Source organism: Arachis hypogaea, chromosome 14, assembly GCF_003086295.3.
Source record: "Arachis hypogaea cultivar Tifrunner chromosome 14, arahy.Tifrunner.gnm2.J5K5, whole genome shotgun sequence".
NCBI lineage: Eukaryota > Viridiplantae > Streptophyta > Magnoliopsida > Fabales > Fabaceae > Arachis > Arachis hypogaea.
Genome location: NC_092049.1, coordinates 11,535,692 through 11,553,513, shown reverse-complemented (window position 1 = coordinate 11,553,513; position 17,822 = coordinate 11,535,692). Strand labels below are relative to the sequence as shown.

Here is a 17,822-nt window from a genome sequence, read left to right as displayed (position 1 = left end):
TGTGGAAGACAAATAGAACAAATTTGAAGCTTAAATTTGGATACAAAAATTTGAGAAACAGATTGTGTTTATAATTTATTTATTTTAATTAATATTAGAAATCTACAGTCAATTTGTATTTATAAATTTTTTATTATTATAAAATTACATATTTAAAGGTCATTTTTGCATATTTGTAAAATTTTATCATAAAATTTGACTCTCAAATTTTTTATCTTCATATTAGAAAAAAAATTCAATCTATCTATAACGATGGATAACACATTTCAAAGACTGATTTAGAGGAGTGTGAATAGTAGCTTCGGAAGGAATTAATCAGTGGGAAGTAATTTGGACCGGCAGGTTTTAACAAAATCAGTGAAACAACAATTTTAAATAACCGATGGGTTTGATCATTTTTTCCTCTTGCCACAAAAACAATGTTGTTTGTGGTTTTAAAAAAAAACCTTAACCTAACCCTAGAAGTGAACCTTACTCTTTCTCAATCTTACATCCTCACTCAGCCTCCGCAAAGTCGCAGTCTCTCTCTCTCTCTCTCTCTCTCTCTCTCTCTCTCTCTCTCTCTCTCTCTCTCTCTCTCTCTCTCTCTCGTTGGCTCCTTGTCGTTGCTCGTCGCCTCGCCTCAGCTTGATTGCTCTCTCACTGGTCCCACCACAGCGCCGCTCGCGTCTTCCTCTGCATTACCGCGCTACACACGTCTTCCTCTGCGTCTTCGTGTCACACACGTCTTCTGCTGTGCTTACGTTGTGCCGCCGCTGTGGCTCGATTCTCTATCTCCCTCTTCTCTGCGAGCAATTAAGGTGAGCTTTTAAATTTTTTTAGTTATTCAATCATTAATTTTCAATGATATGACTATTTTGGTGACTGCGGATGCTGATCCTGTTTTAATGTAACTGCAATGGTTATCTTTTGTTGATTTTGACCATGTCTATCTTGTGTCTTCTGGTTATTCTGTGTGTCTTGACATTTAGCCTGGCTTTATTACATTTTATATTTTTTTTAATAGAGTAAACTACTATTCTACACATGAAAGTTGAAAACGCTGATATATCTACCCATAGAAGACGAAATTACCATTGTACCCATAAAAAATGGCTTTGCAAGCAAAATTATCTATCCTAAAATATTAAATAAAATTACCAAACATCCTTCTCTCACACACCACCATCGTCTCTCCCCCCTCTCCCTCTCTCTCTCTCATATTCTTCAGTCTCCAATCCCAAACTCTACCACCACTCTCCTCCCCAACTACCACCATCACTGCTACCATATCATCATCACCACCCCATCACCACCCTTCTTCCTCCTCCACCTCTTGATCCATTTCAACTGCAACCTCTACTTCTCCCTCACTTTCACCTCTTCCGAAACTCCAAATTGTCGTTACCCTACCAGCTTGAAGAGCTGGGGAGCTTGAAGACTATTAACAGCAAAATAAGTCACTAAACTTCAAGCAATGGTCACATTCACATCATACACACTAAGTTCCAAAGTTCTAAAACGGATCGGAAGCCATTTAACTAGGTTAATCGAAAACCGTCATTAGCCATCTCCACTTATAACGTTTGAAAAAATCATAAAAATTGGTCGAACCGGGGTTACCGAAACGACCGAAGATCGGTTCAGCAAGTACATTTTCCCCCAAAGCCACGAAACTGCGTCGTTTTGTGCTGGTGAAAAAAAAGGTAAAAAATGCTGAAATATATAACGTTGCTGAATGCTGAGCCACTTTCCTCTCAAAGAGCCTGGTCACCTCTCAACCCTAATTGCTCTGCAACTTCTTCCTACAAACACAGTTACTCCAAAATGTCAAGCGTATTGTCGCGGCAAGCTCACATCAGGTCGAGCAGCTCTCGCAGATCAAAGTGTCGCCGTCACCGTCACCGAAGCTTTGGCATCGTCTGGTCGTCGGCTTGGCATCGTCGTGGTCGTCAGCTTGTTGTCGTCACTGTCACTGGAGCGTTGGTCGTCGCCTGGCTCTGGCCTTCTATGGTTCCTACGATGAGTGCTTCAATCTTTTTGTTTCAATTAATTTTGTTTATTTGGTGACAAAACTATATGAATTGGGCAGATTTGAGTTCATGGATTTTTGGTTTTTTTCAATTAAATTTTTATTCAACAAAGAATTTAGGGCAGATTTGAGTTCAGAACTTCAGATTTAGAATTCTTGGTAGATTTGGGTTTTGTTCTTGTTCTGTTTAAGTTCAATTTTACAATTTGGGCAGATTTAGGGTTTTGTTTGTAACACCCTACCATATAGAGTCTTATGCTTAAGTCATAATTCAGAGATAGCAAGGTATTATGACCTCTAAATAAAAGTTTAGTACATATAGTAGTGTGAATAATGATTATAGCTAGGAGCCTTTGTAGAAAAAGGGGTAAAACAAAATTCGTAACTCGAAAGCGCAACACTTCGATCGATAACGTAACGGACAAGGATAAACCAACGCGAGATTATATATATACAAAAGAGTGTCAAAACAGGAATATCAAGTCTCAAAATCATGTTGTGAAGATAACCGGCCCGAGCATAGCAATATATACATGTAAATAAATAAGAAAAACCCAAAGGGACACAAAAACTGAGAACCTATTCTCCAAAATCTCCTATAAGAGGAGTCATCACAGTTTGTATTATTTAATGGAGATAAAAGTATCTATGCAAAACATATAAGACTAAGACAGAGCCCCAAGAACAAAGGATCTTCGCTAATCCGGAAGTCTCCAGCATGCCTCAACGAGAAGCCTCGCGTCCTGCATCTGAAAACCACAAAATCCGCATGGGTGAGAACTAGAGGTTCTCAGCATGGTAACAGTTCCCACATATATAACATGTAATAATAGAGGAAAGCAAAGGCAATCCTAGAACTTCTCCAGATAAAATCAAAGCTTATAAACAAGCTAAACCATAAAGGGCATCTGACTAAAGATCTTTCAGTCTAATAATATTCCTTTCAATTCCTTCAGACCTCCCAACCACCAGTAGGAGTATAATATGGCAAACATAATTATGTCAGACAAGAGATATGCAAGTAGGAACAGATAAGGCATTTAGACAGATAGCAAGTAATATGCAGTCAAATAGGCAATCTCAAACAATTCACATAGTATGCATATAATGAATGCCTGTCCCTAATGGATGATGATATCATCTGTCGGTTATAGAGCAAACCCACAAGTCCTGGTAGCTAACCATTGGACTGTCCCTCTGTCGTGTCTTCCCAACTCGAGTTATACTCAATATAAACTTGATCATAATCATGATCCATATCCATCATCCTCACTGGTGAATATTTATGGGGGTGAGCTCATCCGGGGCTTTCACAGTGCCCAGCCACCCTGACGACATAGGGTTAAAAGAGCTTCGAGTCTCAATCTGGAGCACGTGGTGGCTAGCCACTGCTTCCTCCCAAGGAAACTCTTATCTCCGATAGTGGAAGTGCACACATTCACAATTCATTCAATAGCATATATGCATTTATACTTAGCCATAATCATGGCTCCGCCGTAACACGGCAATAATCCAGCCATCCGCCTCACGGTTAAATCCATAACTAGCCAATTCATTAACAATTACGACCCTTCGGCCCATGGCATAACAAGCACTTCCACCGCCATCCTTCGCATCTCACATATCATCTTTGATCCTCATTGATCATTCGTTTTTTCCTTGCTTCACTCGCAAGTCCCACATCCCCTAGCTCCTTTTCTCATTGCTAGGCATACCATAATGATTTAAGACACAAGTGGTGAGATAAGAGGCTTAGAAGTGTGAAATTTGGCTTTTAAAACTCAAAAATTAACTTTGAGATGAAAACAGGGCCACACGTACGCTACTCACGCGCACGCGTGGATGGCCACAAAGCTCATCGACGCGTATGCGTCATACACGCAGACGAGTGGATTGAAAAATAGCCAAATGATGCGTACGCGTCAGCCACGCGTATGCGTGGGTACATTTGTGCCCCACGCACAAAACTGGCACAACTCTCGGGAAGAATGGATGGGCATTGGTGCATCACATCGACGCACACGTGGATGGTGCCTTTTTGAAAAACGACGCGTACGCGTCAAGCACGCCTACGCGTGGGTGGGTATTCTGATTAAAATTTTTCTAAGTTAAAAGCTGCAGAATCCACATATAAAACCCGCAATCTTCCAACGGACATAACTTCTTCATTTCAAAACATTTTTCGCCCGTTCTTCGAACAGCATGAACATTTGAATCCAATTTCATTTCTAAACAAGTTTGGTACAAAACGAGAATCCGTATTCCAAGTTATGTCCCATCAAAATATGCCCAAAAACCGTGTTTTCATACAAAACCACAAAGTGCCATTTTCAAAACAAGCCATTTTCAACTCTTTTCAAAATCAACCAAAACATGCCAATTTCATCCCTTTTTGAAATCAATCAACATGTACCAAAAACAACGTCAAGCCTCCTCAACTCACACATTAACACTTTACCACAATTCACAAAACATCATCCCACCATTTTAACACTTTCAATCAATGGCTAAGAGACAAACACATAGACATGTCATACATACTTTCTCATTCCAATTTCCAATAATACCATTTCCAATCAACCTTCATTGTACATAATCAATATCATACTCACCATCAACATGGTTTAACCCATAATTCAACCTTAATCAATCATCAAGCATATATCACAACATGCATATTTCTCATACATCATACCAACAAGGCATCAATAATCATCATCACATATATGACCACATCATATATCTCAACCATTCAATAACATATAACATCAACAATTCAATACCTATCTTAGGGCCTCTAACCTAAGTATTTCCTACCACATTACATATTAGATACGAGAAACCGAGACCATACCTTAGCCAATTTCCCAAGCTCAACCAGAGCACTTCCAAACCATTTTTCTCAAGCTCTCAAGGTCTCAACACCTCCAAGAACAGATTTTTGCATACAAAACCCTCTTCAAGCTTTTCAAAGTCTCAAATATTCACATATACACAACCTAAGCCATAATCATCATACCCATACACAACATCTCAATACCCAAACATCATAGAACAACCAATTACACTAGGGTTAGAATCTTACCACACCCAAGATCCAAGGAAACAAGATTAATCTTCTCCTTCAAGAGAGTTGGGTCCTATAACATCAAAGAGTCCAAAATCTCAACATTTTTGCTCATGAAACTCGAAACTAAGGCTGGAAATTCGAAGAGCAAACTATGGCTTACCTCAAGATTGATTCTATGAGTTTTGTAGAGCTCTCTGTAGTGAACGCGTGGCCACAAACGGTGCGGCAATCGAAGCTCTAGATCAAAAGTTATGGTGGTTTGAAGTTCAAACAAGGGTTAGAACTTGGAGAGAGTGTTCTTCCCCCATTCTTGCCCCCATTTCAGCGTGTTTGAGTGATAAGTGAGGAGAGAGAGTGCTGAAATGAGTGTATTAGGTTTAGTTTAGTTAGGCCAAGGGCCTACTTTGGGTCCGGTTGGCCCGGTTTGGCCCATTCGGTTCAATCTTAGTCCGATTTCTACAAAATTGGTACCGAAATTCTCGTCTCAATCTCCTCTATCATATTAAGCCATAAAAATCACATTTTTTTCTTTCTAGAATAAATCCTCATTTGTGGATTAATTAACCTAGTTTTACATTGTTCTGTTTAAGTTCAATTTTAGAATTCTGGGCAGATTTGGGTTCTTGTTCTGTTTAAGTTCAATTTTAGAATTCTGAATTTGAAATTTTGGTATTTTGAATTTTTCTATATAAATTCAATTCTGGTCTTTGAATTCGGCTATATTAAGTTTTGGTGAATTAACTGGATGATATGTTGAATTTAATTATTGTTGAATACTTGATTAGAAGTCTTTGTTAAAATTTTTTGTGATTCTGAATTATGTGTTGCTACTTGATAGTGATTTGAATTTTTATGTAAGTATGTTATTCTGAATTCTTTTTTATGATTATTGAATTTGATTTTCTTGGTTCTAGCCTCAAAAAGTAAGAAGTGTATGTTGTTGCCAAGAATGTCATTAGGGATAAAAGAATTGCTCTGAGATGATGAATTTGGAAAGGAGAATTATGCAGCACCAGCACCACTTTATTGTTGTGCAAGAGCCAAGAAGTCATAGAGTGAAAGAGAATTTGAGAATAAAAAAGAAAATTGATTTAATTATGATTTGCTTGTCTCTTTTACACTGAAATGTACAAATATTTATACCAAGTTACTGCTTTAGTTTTTATAATATCTATATGCATATTAAATTTTAACAATTTTATTGTATATTGAATTAAAACAGTTTGACTCCGATTGAACCATTGAACCATCGAACCAGTCACTTAACTGATTCGATGACCGGTTTGATTCTCATAACCTTAATATATACACACAACAATAATTTCAGACATATATATATATATATATATATATATATATATATATATATATATATATATATATATCAATTGGTCTTTGTGCTAGAAGCATTTTCATGGTATGACTTGTCCTTCTTCTTATGGTTCAATTATTATTATTAAGTAGCGGCGAATTTTCACCAAAAATACAAGTGACCATCCAAAATTACAAGGAAAAGCATGAAGACTTAATAGTTCATTGTAAATCCAAAGAAGATGATCTTGGAGCGAGGCTGGTGAAGTATATGGATTGATGGTAATCAGTGGCTAAAAGAAGGCGGGTTGAATCTTAGCCCCCTTTCCCTAAAAATTACTTTCTGCCTTTTAGAATAACTTTAGGAGATATTTTTGCTTTTTGTCTCACAACCAGTCGAGAGATATTTTCTTTTTGTCTCGTAACCGATTAGGAGATATTTCTCAATTTTGTCTCTTGCGCAACAGAAACAGAAATGGAGTAGAAGAGAAAGAGAGAATCATACCCAGAAGTATTCTGATTCAGCTGCTAAGTGCAATGCAGCCTACATCCAGTCTCCATCACAACAGTGACGGAATTTTACTATAATCAAACAGATTACATACACCATCTCTTCCCTAGGAACTGCCCATTCCTATCCGAGACAAGTCCAGAATCTATCTCCAAAACTGAACTTGACTTGGTCACCTACCAAGCTTTCAACCGCAAAGTGCTAACCCAACTTGCAAGGGAATCCCAGGATCATGAAACACAACACAGATGTACAAAGAAACTCTTAGATATCTATGGCTTTTTCTTTAATTTTTTCACTCTCTGCCTTTTTCCTCTCATTGGCTTTTTCTTACAAACCTCACTCTATTTGTCTTTTTCACCATGAGACTCAGACAGACAAAACTAAAGAAAAGAAAATAAAATGAAACACATTGAAGGAGAAGAACTTCTGTTAGCTTAGGATAGCTATGAGAACTCTGTGCTTACTCTCCTTGTCTCAACCCTTGGCCGTTCACCCTTATTATAGAAGGGGAAGCTTCCAAGGTTGAAACCAGTTCAACCAAGCCACCAACATCTTCTCCAACAAACAGCTGGTTCGAACAGAGATAAGAGAGAGGAAAAATCGAAAGCAAATCAACATGCATGTACCTCTCTCTCATTCCTTCTCATCAAGCTTCATCAATCTGAGCCCTCCATCTTGACTTTGACTCCAAGAAAGACTTCCAACCCTTGATGGATCTCTGATCGTTGACAGCTCCTTCTTTTCCACATTTGCTTCTTCCTCCATGTAGCTACATAAGCTACCTCCTGTGATGGATGAATAAAAGTGGAAACGAGCTCTTACCACAGAGATCTTCCTCTCTGACGAAACCGATCTTCTATATTTTTGGCCTGAAGATCTTGAAGTTTCTTCTTCACATCTTGTCTTTAGTGGCAAAGATCTCAACCACGCCATGTCTTAGATCTTTTTTTTCTAAAGGCCATCAACAACCTAGCCTTTTTCCTTCTTCATAGCTTCACTCTTTCTCTGATAACTTCTTCTTTCTTCCTTCCTGTATGACATGACTGAATGCAAAGAGAAAGGAGAGAGAAGAGAGAAAAAGCTTTGGAAGCAATGAATGAAATTAAAACTAATTAAATCCCACCACCATTTCCCTATGCATAGTAACGGTGGAACATTTAAAGCAATCAAATCAATTTGGATTTTCTCTTTCTTGTTACCAATGCATGCATTCAATTTAATTAAACTTTGAATTCCATAACCCATGGAGAAAGGTAACCGTGGAAAAGCATGCTCCAATTCCTTTCTTTCTTCTTCAATTTCGGACCAACACTTTGTTGGATCAAAAAGAATTTGTTTTGGGCTTCACATTAGTTTCCTGGTCCAATAAGCATTTGCTTATGCATCAAAAATAATTCAGCCACTTTGTTTGGAATTATTTTTGTACCAAGGTTGAATACTTTCTCACCATATTGGACTCATATGAATTTTGGCCAATAATAAAACCTGTACATTAATAAAATTATTAATCAACTAATTGAAATTAAAAATTAACTTAATAATTTTGTAATTAATATTTTTAACAATATTTGATCATCATCATAATTCAAATTTTCCAAACTCAACATGGATACACTTGAGTTTGGATTTAGACTTAATTTCTTTGGTGGAACACTTTTTTTTGTAGCTTCCAATGACAAGGTAATACAAGTGTATTCCCAGGAATGTTGAGATGGGAATATCTTATTCCCATGTTTGATTCAAGAGTTAAAAATTTATTCCTGGGTATATTTTATTCCCTGGAATCAAAATCCCACCCATTTCATTCCCATCTTCTCCATGGTTATCTTTAATTCCAATGGGAATGGAATGTATATCACAATGCAAAAAGACTAAAATGCCCTTCAACTCTAACCCTCTTTCTTCAGATTTTTCACTCATTTCACAAAAAACTAAACCCTAGCAGAGCAACTCCTCCATGAAAACGAAACCCTAGCCAAATTTTCCCCCAAATTCATGGAGGCTCCACCGACGTCGGCGCCGCCTCGCCGCTGATCTGGATTCGCACGACCACCGAGCTCCTTATTCTAGAAGGAAGATTCACTATCAACCGTTCGCGTTCGTGTTCATCATCACATCTCACCTCTGTTCGTGTTCGCGTTCGTGTTCGTGCTCGCGCTTGCGTCTGGCCTCTCTCCTTCCTCTGAGCTCGGTTGCTCGCGCATCTCTCGCCTCCGTCTCTGCTCGAGTTGTGCTTCCTATTCGTGTCGTCTCTCTCACCCCTCTCCCTCCTCACATCTTCCTGTTCCTGTTGATCTTTTTCAAGCACAGGTTTGTTCTAGGTTTGAAATATTGGAATTGGAATTGGAATGTGTTTTATTGTTTCAATGAAATTGGAATTGAAACAATTTTCTAGATCTATTTCAATTCGTCTAAACAATTGTTCTAAGTTTGTTCTAGGTTTTTTCAACCTTATATATGATTGTGGATGCAACTCTAAATAACTTTTCCGAATCTGTTTCCAGGCATTGGTAAAGATTGGCTTCACGCTGGATTTTCCTGCATTTTACTCTGCCTGTGCGGTAAGACATCTTCATAGTTTAATTTGTAGTAAATCATCCTGGAGAAGTTGCACATCACATTGACTACTAGTGGTTAAGCCAAAACTATCTCAATTCTCAATGTTTGTTTACACTACTATTATCCATGCCTTAATTTCTGTATGCTCCTTTCTTGGGATAATAAGTTGAAAATGCTTTATTAGTCAGATGGAGAAAGAAATAATGCAATGGAGAAAGAAATTTATTTAGTCCTTGTTTGATTGCTTTCAACTGCATAGTAGGCCTCTCATCTAATGCAAGATTGTCATTTGATACTACAAAACAAGGAAGAATTACTCTTGATCTGAACCAGTTTGTATATTGTAGTAAGTACACACTTTATTTTGATATGTTCTACTTCCTTTTCAGCTTCCAATTGTAGAATATGATTCAACTGAGAGGACGTATTCTGAAGATGATTCATGTATGCTGCACTTTGTAAAATTTCTCAAATGCATTTCTATAGCCAAGTTAACTTTGTCCTGCATACGCTGAGATAATCATTTTTGAGGTTTAGATATTTCTCCCATTTTGAGGGCGTGGCTTGCAACCAAGAAGGTCTTGTAGTGAATATCTCACTGCAAGGAAAGGGTCTTCTGGAAGCATACCTGCTGCCATTTCTAGTCTTAAGAGCTTGACTGGTCTCTATCTTCACTTCAACTCTCTCAGTGGAATTTTACCCAAGGAGATTTCCTCCTTGACTCACCTCACTGACTTGTGTCTCAATGTCAATTCTCTCTCTGGTGATATCCCTCGTCAGATTGCCAACCTCTCTAATCTTCAAGGCAGGTTGCTAACTTCTTTTTACTATTTATTATTATTATTATTATTATTATTATTATTATTATTATTATTATTATTATTATTATTTGTTCTTCTTCATTGCATGCTTATCAGTCATCACATCTCAGATTCGTCAAACTGCTGAATACTTTAGTGACTTAATAGTGCTTTTGGATTTAAGTTCTGAGAATGAAAAAATTTGGTGGTCCAATTTTGACAATAAGACGAGTTCTTGAACTTGCCAACTTTTATTCTCTGCATGTTCATCTTATCCCTATGTGTGAATTGGGAAGTACTACTTATTTTGGTCCTGTGTTATTTAGTTTGGTGAAATGAGTATTTTGAGTAGCTGTAAAACAGCTTCAAGATTTTGATCAGGTTAATCTTCTTACACATGCTAGAATGGTGGAATCTGAATTACATATGATCTACTCATAGCATTGGATTTAGTAGGTATCACAAGAATGCAGTTCATGAGTTGTGTGAAGATGTTCTTATTTCATTTTGTTAGCTTAATATATTTTTTTTAATTCCATTGTATTTGAATTTTGGAAAATATAAAATGGTAATTCTTATTTTTATTCTTTCCACATTTTAGCCTGCTATAGTAATCATTATATAGAATAAATAAATAGTAAAGTCTTCTAACTAAATATTTTAATATTTTAAGATTTGGATTATTTAATATGCGAAATATTTCTGAGGTTGTACTTTGTGGAGTTTAAATATTTTACCAATGTGATGGCCACATTCTTACATGTATTCATGATTTTAAGTAAGGGAATATCAGGCTCCTTATTCATATAAATACCTTAATTTTTTATGATACTACAAACAGACCCTTATTCAAAAATGTATATAAAACATCACAAATGTAGGTACTGGGACAATTTAATGCTCGATCACCAATTTTGTTTTTCTTCTGTTCATTATTCCAACAAATCATATTTTTTTCCAGTTTTCTACTTGAACGGATGTTCTCTGTTCATGTACATGATGTTCTGTCCATGTTCCATATTTCATGATTTGATTTGTCAAAATGTGATTTGTTTTATGTTGAAGCTTACATTTGCAGCAACATAAAAACTTCTTTTTCATACATTCCATGTTTTATGATTCTGTTTTGTCAAGTTGTAACTTGTCTATTGTTGGGACTTTACTTATATTTGGAGCAACACGGAAATGTCTTTTTCATATGTTCTTATCTTTGGGGGTAAGAATTAAATAAATTGACAGTATTTCCCAGGTTATTCATTTTGTTATCAGCACCAATTTATGTTAGAATGACATGAGATTTTTGAGTGAGTTTTGCCGATCAATGCTCATGTATTATATTGTTTACATTGGTAAGGCTAGTCTATAAATCAAGTGTTTTCATAGACTTCCTCTCCTCCCTCTTTCCGCAGGTTCATAGTGTTTACATAGAATAAATAAATAGTTAAGTCTTCTAGCTAAATATTTTATTTTATTTTATTTTTTTTTTTGCAGAATGGATCCCAAACAGAAGATGAAAGTTATTGCCTGCTTGATTTTACATTTCGAATTAATGAATGACCTTATGGTTAAGTTGTTGATGATTTGCTATATTTTGATTATATTGCAATTGAAAAAAAAAAAGAGAATGGAATGATAGTTATAGTAGGCAAGTAATAAGAGATGTTAGTGTTGATAGAATTATTTATTTTAGTGATCTAGCATGTATAGAAAACACAAGAATGGATAGATGTGCTTTTCATGCATTGTGTAACATGCTTAAAAAGGGTTGGAAGGTTAGAACCAAGTAGGAATATGGGTGTGGAAGAAATGGTTGCCATGTTTTTATATATTATAGCACATGACGTCAAAATTAGAGTAATAAAGAGACAATTTGTGAGATCTGAAGAAACAATTAGTAGGCGGTTTAATGATGTATTGCTTGCTATTTTGAGATGTCATAATCTCTTACTGAAGAAACCTCAACCATTTAGCCAAGATAGAATGGATGAACGATGGAAATGGTTTAAGGTAATTTATTTTGCTAATGTTATTAAATCTCATATGGTTGGTGTTCTTTAGGATTGAGTTAATTGATCTTTGTTTTGAATTTTAGGATTGCCTAGGAGCCTTAGATGGTACTCATATCAAAGTCAATGTTCTTGAGGCTGACAAGCCTAGATATCGAAACAGAAAAGGTGACATAACAACCAATGTGCTTGGAGTGGTTGCTCCTGATATGCAATTTATCTACATACTGGCGGGTTGGGAGGGTTCAGCTGCGGATTCTAGGGTATTGCGAGATGCACTATTTCGCAATGGGTTTAGTGTTCCCCAAGGTATTTTATTGAGACTTTAATATGTTATCAAAGTAACCATTTGATCTTTCATTAATTTTGTTCAATTGTGTATGTCACACTAGGTCATTATTACTTATGTGATGCTAGATATATGAATTGTGAAGGATTTTTGGCACCTTATAGAGGACAAAAATATCATTTGAGTGAGTTTAATCCACATAATCAACCCAGTACAGCTCAAGAGTTTTTTAATATGAAACACTCACAAGCTAGGAATGTCATTAAAAGGGCATTTGGAGTATTGAAAGCAAGATGGGAAATTTTAAGGGGAAGATCATTTTATCCTATTAAGACTCAAGGAAGAATTATAACTGCTTGTTGCCTTTTGCATAATCATATTAGAAGAGTGATGGTTGTGGATCCTATTGATGAGATAGAAGATCAAAATATACTTGGAGTAGATGGTGAGACGATCCACCATATTGAAACGAGTGATGCTTGGGGTAGATGGAGAGATCAACTTGCACAAGAAATGTGGAACCAATGGAGGAGAAGATATCACGCTCGATAATTGTAATAATTTTTCTATGTGTGAGGTTGTCTGTCGTAACATTGATTTATTTTGTTTATGTGTTTGTGTTCTTGTATAAGAGTTGTGCATGTATGCTTATTAGTGCAAGTAATTTTTTACTTTTGAGACTTCTTTGTAACTTTCATTTGGATAATAGTAATGTTTTTTTAGTGAATTTAATTGTGATAATGTTAATTTTAATTAAATATATTTGTTATTAGGGGTATTTTAGTAAATTTGAAAAGATTAGAATCGATAATAATTTTAATTAAACATATTTTTATTAAGGGTATTTTAGTAAATTTTTTATTAGAAGTATTTTTGTAAATTCAAAATGTAAAAAAAGTAATAATTTTAATTAAACATATTATTAAGTGAAATTTAGAATCAATAATAATTTAAGTAAAGATATTTGATATTGGGAGTATTTTGATAAATTTAAAAAAAATAGAATCAATAATAATTTTAGTTAAACATATTTGATATTGGGGGTATTTAAGTAAATTTAAAAAAATAGAATTAATAATAATTTTATTTGAACATATTTAATATTAAGGGTATTTTAGTAAATTTAAAAAAATTAGAATCAATAAAAAATTTAGCTAAACGTATTTGATATTAGGGGTATTTTAGTAAATTCCAAAAAAAATTAGAATCAATAATAATTTTAGCTAAACATATTTATTATTAGGAGTATTTTAGTAAATTTATTATTAGAGATATTTTGTAAATTAAAAAAAACAATGTAAAAAATAATATTTTATTAGCTTTATATTTAATTTTTAGTCATTAATAATTTAATTTGAATGAGTAAGGGTAATTTTGACATATTACATAATATGACCAAGAAATTTAAACTCAACCAAACAAAAATTTATTCATTCCTAGGATTATTACATAACATTCCAAGACATTAAATTTTATAAACAAACATAGGTATCTTCTATTTCAAGTAATCTTATTCCTAGGTATTATATTCCTAAGAATAACATTCCTAGTAATAAAATTTAATCTTTGAACCACACACACCCTTACATCATCTTTCAAGAACTCAGCTCGGAGATGTCACTGCGAACAAGGATTCATTGGCAATCCCTACATTCCAGGAGGTTGCACCCACTTAGGGCTGGCAATTCATACCCTACCCGCGGGTACCCAACCCGGTCCAACCCGTTCGGGTAGGGTAGGCTACCCTACCCGCTGCGGGTAGGGTAGGTTACGGTCCGAATATGCCTGCGGGTAGGGTAGGGTACGGGTTTAGGGTGTACCCTACCCTATCCTACCCGTACCACATATATAGCACATATTTTATAAAAATCTCTCTATATAATGAAGAAAGTAAGAGTTGAACCACCAACATTTCTTATGTAATGACTTATAATAAGTGAACAACCACTAAACTAATTAGTTAATTTAGTAATTTAGAGCATTAATTTTTTATTTTTTATGTTATTAATACGTATAAAATTCAAAATAATTAAATTTTATATTTACTTTGAAAAAATTTGATATTTCTGCGGGTAGGGTAGGGTAAGGTAGGGTTTAGAATTTTAGGGTGCGGATAGGGTTAAGGTTGAGAGATTCTCAACCCGCGGGTAGGGTAGGTTAGAGTTTTAATAAAATTTTCAACCTGCGGGTAAGGTTAGGGTAGGGTCCAAACCATACCCTACCCTACCCATTGCCAGCCCTACACCCACTTCAACCCCAATGTCGGTATATAATTCCTTTCTGAGCTATCGTCAATATTTTGCAAATTAACAAAAGAAAATTAAAAAAAAATAAAATAAAATTGAGTCAACTTCAGCGGAAGTTAATAAGGTAAGAAGAGTTAGAAGATAATTTAATGAAAATTAATAAATTATTTATTATTTTTTAACTATTAAATTTATATAAAATTAATTATATTTAAATTTTTATTATAAAATATTTAAAATAAATAAAATAATTTTAAAAAAATTACCTAATACATATATATCTTATGAAGCAACTTATTTTTAAGTAAAATAAAAATGAGAAATCAAATGAATTTATATATACAATAAATATGAATAAATAAGTATTATTTCAAGTAACAAATAAATTAAATACAAAGATATTTTAGAAAAACTAACAATATTAGTAATTAAAAGAGAGTGTAATTAGTCATTTGAGCAGGCTGACAAAGTGACAACATATTCACTTTCCAATTAATTTTTCAAGTTTATAGTTTGCTTAGACACTAATATTTTTCTTCTTTTTTTCTTTCTAAAAATCCTTAAATTAAATCTATTTGTACATCATGCATAAATACGTATTAATCCTGTTACTTTTTTTCTATGTATTTTTAGGGGTGAACACGGATCAGATCGGATCCCATATCCACAGTTTTTAAGTTTGGAACCGATCCGATCGGATCGGATATATCCACAAAACACAAACATATTTTTAAAAGTTTTATTTTTATTAAAAAAATAACAATAAAATTTATTTTTTATTCTTTTAAACATGTTTACTCTTAAAATGATATTAAACATATTTTTTTAAATAATAAATTAAAATAATACAACATATATGATAATTATTAGTTGAAATAAAATATAAAAAAATATTTATTTATTTATTTTTTTATTTTTGCGGATACGCGAATATACGGATAGCTACACAAAATTCGCAATCCAATCCAATCCAATTAGTGTGCGGATCCGATCTGATCCAATGATATATAGCTTTGCAGATCAGATCTATATTCACAATTTTTAGATCGAATTTAGATAAACACCATAGATGGATCCGATCCATTAACACTCTATATATTTTACTGCTTTTACTAACACCGTGTTTAGAAAGTATATGTTGTTATCCTCAAATTTGTCCATACTTCTGGTATTTAAATACATATGCTTATGTTTTTTTTTTTGTTCTTGTGCTCTTGTTATTATGGGGTGCTACTTTTGGATTTATGTTGTTTCTATGTTTTTCTAATTAAACAATCGAATAATTGGTTGTCATTTAGTGATCAAAAAAATAAAATAAAACGAAGTCGTACCACTTATTTTGAGAGAAAAAAATTCAATAAACACCACTATTTGAGTGCCAATACTAATACTCGAATGATATTGTATTAATCTAACAACGTGACATCTAGTTATGAACATCAATATTTCGTTAATGTATGTATGTGCATCAAAAATTGTTCTAGAAATTAATATAAGTCATATTTGTACAATATAAGGACTAAATACAGGAGGTAATTAAAATTTTAAAATTAAATTCAGGTCCTTATATAAATTTAGGAACCAAATTGAACATTATCTCAGTTAATTTAAAAAAAATTATAAATGCAAACACCATGCTTTAATTTTATTTTATACATACAGTAACGATTTAACTAAAACATATTTAAAATATTAGATACAAAAGAAAAATAAATAAACTAAATATTAAAGATAAAATTAAAATCAAATATAAATATTGAGGAAAAAACTAAATATAAAAGTATTGAATAGATTTGAGTTTAGGATTTTATATTTTATTATTTTTCTTCAATTATATTATATTTTTGTCTTTTTAGCTATCATCTAGGCGTATGTATTTTACATGATGGTTGAGTTTCTTTATTGTGTAGGTCTTGTTTTCGTGGGTTAGTTTTAATTAGTTTTTTTTAATATCTCTATATCTGTTTAATCTTTGGTTAGTTTTTAGTTTAGAGAGATTTATGTTGTACTTCATACTTTTCATTTCGGATATTTGCTTCTTTAACCATAAAAAAATAAAACATATATTCGTATCGCACTTCAGCAGTTTTTCACTCCAAACTTCTTCATTTTTGTAATAATATATAAAGATAGTATAAATTATTCTTTTATTTTTTAAATTTCAAGTCATTTCAATTTTTTATTTTATTAAATTAATCAATTTTTTATAGGTATCGAATTAAATTATATTTTATTAGGTGAAGTATATTTTGTTCTTAATGTTTTTTAAAAATTTTAAAAATATCTCTAACGTTGAATTTATTTTAATTTTGTTCTTAATTTTTTGATAAATTTTAATTTTATCCTATAATTTTAAATTTTTTATGGTCAACTTGTATATATTAATAACGATCTCTTAAAGCTTGAGGTTAAAAGGAAAATATATATTAATAAGTTGCGATAAGAATAGGCTTGGGACGTTGGGAGAGAAAGAGGAGAGCAGTGACGAAATAGGATAAAATAAAAAAATATATATTAACCACACATTGACTATAAAAATTTTAAAATTTTGAATAAAATTAAAATTTATAAAAGATAATAGAAATAAAATCAAAATAATTTTAATATTAAAAAATTTTAAATTTTTTTCAAAAATTAGAGACAAATTAAACTACATTCTATCCTATTTTATTAAAATTAGTATTATTGAAACTTTTTATGATCAGAAATATTAGTTTATTCCTAAATATATAAAATAAAAATTTAATTATTTTATTAGTCTTTATAATTTACTAAATTTATAATGATATATATATATATATATATATATATATATATATATATATATATATATAATAATTAAGTCTCTATAATGCTTTTAATTTTGTAAATAGATTATTTTTACGTCAAAAAATTAAAATTAGCTAAATATTTTTTCAAATAATATATAATCAATCTAATTAGATTCTTAATTGTTTAATTTATATATTCAATTTGCGAAAAAATATTCGGTGGATCCAATTAAAAAAATTATAAG

At 32.9% G+C, this 17,822-nt stretch overlaps 1 protein-coding gene and 1 long non-coding RNA gene across 3 annotated transcripts; both read left to right on the top strand.

Moving 5' to 3' along the window:
- The first annotated feature begins 9,750 nt into the window (after positions 1–9,750).
- On the top strand, positions 9,751–10,003 carry LOC112742235 (uncharacterized). Its single transcript, XR_011871736.1, has 2 exons — positions 9,751–9,811; positions 9,855–10,003. It is a non-coding gene; the product is annotated as an uncharacterized lncRNA (long non-coding RNA).
- Positions 10,004–11,272: 1,269 nt separating this feature from the next.
- Positions 11,273–13,281, top strand: LOC112741500 (protein ALP1-like). 2 transcript variants are annotated; one of them, XM_025790515.3, is made up of 3 exons: positions 11,273–12,272; positions 12,358–12,580; positions 12,706–13,281. In XM_025790515.3, exons 1-3 carry the CDS (start codon positions 12,003–12,005, stop codon positions 13,110–13,112), a joined length of 900 nt encoding a protein of 299 aa, XP_025646300.1. In that variant the 5' UTR covers positions 11,273–12,002; the 3' UTR covers positions 13,113–13,281. The 2 variants fall into 2 exon arrangements, with proteins under 2 accessions (XP_025646300.1, XP_025646299.1); XM_025790514.3 differs by having other exon boundaries at positions 11,274–12,272; positions 12,664–13,281.
- The last annotated feature ends 4,541 nt before the right edge of the window (positions 13,282–17,822 follow it).